Source organism: Myxine glutinosa, chromosome 11 (assembly GCF_964187855.1).
Source record: "Myxine glutinosa chromosome 11, kmMyxGlut1.1, whole genome shotgun sequence".
Classification (NCBI taxonomy): domain Eukaryota; kingdom Metazoa; phylum Chordata; class Myxini; order Myxiniformes; family Myxinidae; genus Myxine; species Myxine glutinosa.
The window spans coordinates 132659833-132664166 of NC_136271.1; the positions used below are offsets into that span (position 1 = coordinate 132659833).

Sequence of the window (4334 nt, forward strand, 5' to 3'; positions counted from 1 at the left end):
GCCGGCCTCGCTTGCCTGCGCTCGTTCCGCGGTCACCTGGTCACCTGTAGAGCGGCTCTGCTCGGGAAGCCATGGCTTGTGCCAGCGCGGCGTCCACGCCATCAGTGAGTAGAGGCGTCGGCGCTTTCGCTCCAGGGAACGCGTGACCCACCCCCCCCCTCCATACTCTCCCAACCCCCCCCCCCTCGCGACCCCCGCCGCGCTCGGAAACGCGCGTTATATCACCGATCGGCGACGCAGCAAATGGGATCATGGCTCCTCCGTACGGGACCCTCGTGGAATCGCCTCCTCTCCTCGTACTTTGTAAGTCTCCCGACCAAAGCCGCGTGTCGGTGCCCGCGGAGTGCGCTGCGCTCGCCTTGTCATGCGCATTATCTCCCCAGGATCCACCTCGCGGCGATCGCTCTCGCATTATGTCTCGCTCTTCCGCCTCGTTATGATGCAAATGCCGGCGGACGGCGGGCGGGGCCGCCATTCCCAAGTGCTATTCTTCATGCGGCTCTTGTGTTAATCCAGAAACCATTGTGTCTGTTATTATCGCGCGATGTCAGCGGCCCCGCCATTATCGTCCGCGTCTCCTCCGCGGCCGCGTCTGCTCGTCGCCTTCCCCGGCGCCTCGTCGCGACCCCCACCCCCGACGTTCGGACGGCCTCAGCATGCACGATATCACCTTGGAATCCGTGCGCCGTGCTCTCGCCCCCTTTTTGTTCTTGACACCCTTTCCCCCACCCCGACCGCTCTTTGCAGACACGCCACCATGATTGTCGGTAGCCTCTTGACGCTCATGGCCCTGCTAGCGTCGCATCGCGTCTCGAGGGGCGACATCGGTCTGGTCCCGCGAGACGCGGCGGGGCTCCGGAGGGCGCGGAGAGGCGACCCGGCGCTGCCCTCACGGGCGGATGAAGTGCAGCTCGCGGACTCTTTGCGCGTCCTCGAGCGGCGACTCCTCGACCTTTTTGGCCTCCAGCGACGGCCCCGACCCGCCCCGAACGCCGTGGTGCCGGAATACATGTGGGAACTGTACAGAGGGGTCCGGCGTGCCAGGCCCGGCCGCTCACGTCGCTCCTCTGGGCCGTCCGTTCCGCGCGGTCTCCTCTCCAACACGGCCAGGAGCTTCCACCACGAAGGTGCGTCCGTGTTTGTCGCTCCTTGCATCATACAAACAGCTCCCGTTCGCTTTTGCTATATGGGGTTTGCCTTTACGCCGCGGACGGCGCCGCGTTCCCTTCGTACGGCCCGAGCACCGAGGGATCTCACCGTCGCGCGTTTTCACCTTTCAGGGTTGTGACCACCTGCCTGTTTTCTCTCTATATCCCTTTGCCAGAATTGCTCGAGGTCATACCTGCGGCGAGCTCGTCATACCCCGGACGGCGCTACCTGTTCAACATGAGCAGCATCCCGGAAAAAGAGGTCATTTGGGCAGCCGAACTGCGCCTATATCGAGCACCGTCGCTCCGAGAGCACCGGCAGCGGCAGCGCATCAACGTGTACGAGGTCACGCGCCCAGGTGCGCCGCCACACGGAGTGTCGGTCGCTCGTCTGCTCGACACCCGCCTCGTGTGGACCAACGAGAGCGGCTGGGAAGCGTTCGACGTTAGCCCGACGGTTTGGCGATGGACGGCGGCCACGGCTCACAACCATGGGGTCTTGGTGGAGGTATTGCGGGGGGGTGACGAGCAATCTACCTGGCGAGACGAGAGCCACAACGTGCGTCTGAGCCGGTCGTTGCACGGCTACGAGTCGGACACCTGGGCGCAGCAGCGGCCGCTGCTCGTCACCTTTGGCCACGACGGACGAAAGGATGCGACCGACGTGGACCGGAGCGAAGAGGACGGTCGGACCCGCGGCAAACGTCGTGCGGGCAAACATCGATCGGGAGGTGGTGGAAGAGGTGGGAGAGGTAGAGGAGGTGTGGGTGGAGGAGGAGGACGCCGCGGTCGTGGTACCTGTAACCGACACCCTTTGTACGTCGATTTCAGCGACGTGGGCTGGAACGACTGGATCGTGGCTCCACCTGGCTACCACGCGTTTTTCTGCCAAGGTGAATGCCCCTTCCCCCTGGCCGAACACCTAAACTCCACGAACCACGCCATCGTGCAGACCCTCGTGAACTCGGTGAACCCGGCGGTGCCCCGGGCTTGCTGCGTCCCCACGGAACTGAGCGCCATCTCGCTACTTTACCTGGACGAGTACGACAAGGTGGTCCTGAAGAACTACCAAGACATGGTGGTCGAGGGTTGCGGGTGCCGCTAATTACTCCTCCGAACTTAAGACCATTTCCTTTGTCGCTTTGTCCCTCTAAGTCGGTACGTTTTTATTTTTAAAAATGATATTTATATATCTACTGTAAGAGAAAGAGAAATATTTTAAAGTCGTTAACGCTATTTCACCTTTACGTAAGGTTTTTTTTTTAATTAAAAAAAAAAAAAAAAAAAGGTAAACTGTAAATAGGTGTAAATAACAAACAAACAAACAGACAAACAAACGCTATAGTGGTTTCTATGTTGAGAATATTTATTTTTGGTATCGCTGCTTAGAGAATAGAATGTATTTATAATAAGCGTTTTATGGGGAAGGGGGGCCGGGGGGGGGGGGGCAGGAGGTCAATACAAATTGTGTTGTACGTACTTTGTGGACAAAATACACGCGCTCAATTTTGGAAATCCTTCCTTGTGGGTATCGATCGTGCTCACGCTTGTGGCTTTCATTGCCATAATTAATCATCGATTCCAATTTGAAAGAGTAAATCCTGGAAGGTTTGGTGGTTAATTGAGGATGCGATGTGCAGTGTTCAGGTGAAGGGATGTGGAGTGTTCAGGTGAAGGGATGTTGTTTTGCGCGTTCCCGATGCTCAATGGTCCTGCTCGGATGTTGCTGTCACTGATCTTATTGATTGTGGACGATCGTGCAGAAAGAAATCGAACGAAGGTTTTTGTATAATAAAAAGAACCAATCACGGTCTGCAATTCATACTCGAATGGTCACGTGATTATGGTGTTGGAGGTGTGTTTTCATTGTTTCAACGGTTTTAAAACAGGTGCCTGGGATGGACAGTCACTTCAGGTACAATGACTTGTTGGGTGTTACATGGGAAGGTACACGTGACACGAATTGCCTTGTGGTACATGAAAAGGTGCAAAGTACATGAACTGGTGGTGGTTAATGTATTGGAAGGTGATTTATATGCACATCAACTCATCAAGGCTGTACGTGAGAAAGTGCAGGGTACCCGAACAGGTGGGTGATACACGACAGCATGCTTGGTACACGAATAAGGTGGGGGATATATGGGGAGGTGCATGGTACACCATTAAGTGGGTGGAACATGGGAATGTGCATGGTACATGAATAGAATAGATGGGTGGTACACGAGAAGGTGTAAATTAGTAGATGGGTAGTACACAAGAAGGTGCATGGTACATGAGTAGATAGGTGGTACACGAGAATGGGTATGGTACATGAATTTGTGGGTGAACACGAGAAGATGCGTGGTACATCACTAAGTGAGTGGTACACGAGAATTTGCATGTTACATTAATAGATGTGGGGTTCATGAGAAGGTACATGAATAGATGGGTAGTACATGAATAGATTGGTGGTACATGAGAAGGTGGATGGTACATGAATACATGGGTGGTACATGAGAAGGGATATGGTTCATGAATACATGGGTGGTACACGAGGAGATGCAAGGTACATCGCTAGGTGGGAGGTACAAGAGAATGTACTTGGTACATGAATAAAGAGATGGTACGTGAGAAGGTGCATGGGACATGAATACATGGGTGGTACACAAGAAGATGCATGGTACATGAATACATGGGTGGTACACGAGAAGGTGCATGGTACATGAATAGATAGGGATAGGTGGTACACAAGAAAGTGTTTGGTACATAAATGGATGGGTGGTACACGAGAAGGTGCATGTTACATTAATCTATGAGTGGTACATGAATAGGTGGGTGGTACACAAGAATGTGCATGGTACATAAATAGGTGGGTGGCACACGAGAAGGTGCACGTTACATTAAACTATGGGTGGTACACGAGAAGGTGATTGGTGCACGAATATATAGGTGGTACACGAGAAGGTGCATGGCACACGAATAGATAGGTGGTAGACGAGAAGGTGCATGGTACACGAATCGATAGGTGTCGCTCAATCCCAGACATCCCAGTCCATCCATGGATTCCAATTGTTGAGCTGAAACCAAACGCTCCTTGCATTAGGGAGTGAGACGAGCTCCAGGTGAGAAAACAGGTGATAAAGTGCACCTTTTGGGATCCAGAGTGTTGTTCGAACCTTTTTTTGAGACCCCCCGCACCCCCCTCCC

At 53.9% G+C, this 4334-nt stretch overlaps 1 protein-coding gene across 1 annotated transcript; it reads left to right on the plus strand.

The window, feature by feature from the left end:
* Window positions 1-208: 208 nt before the first annotated feature.
* On the plus strand, window positions 209-2582 carry LOC137436855 (bone morphogenetic protein 2). The gene is made up of 2 exons (XM_068131027.2): window positions 209-1127; window positions 1325-2582. Exons 1-2 carry the CDS (start codon window positions 545-547, stop codon window positions 2251-2253), a joined length of 1512 nt encoding a protein of 503 aa, XP_067987128.2. The 5' UTR covers window positions 209-544; the 3' UTR covers window positions 2254-2582.
* The last annotated feature ends 1752 nt before the right edge of the window (window positions 2583-4334 follow it).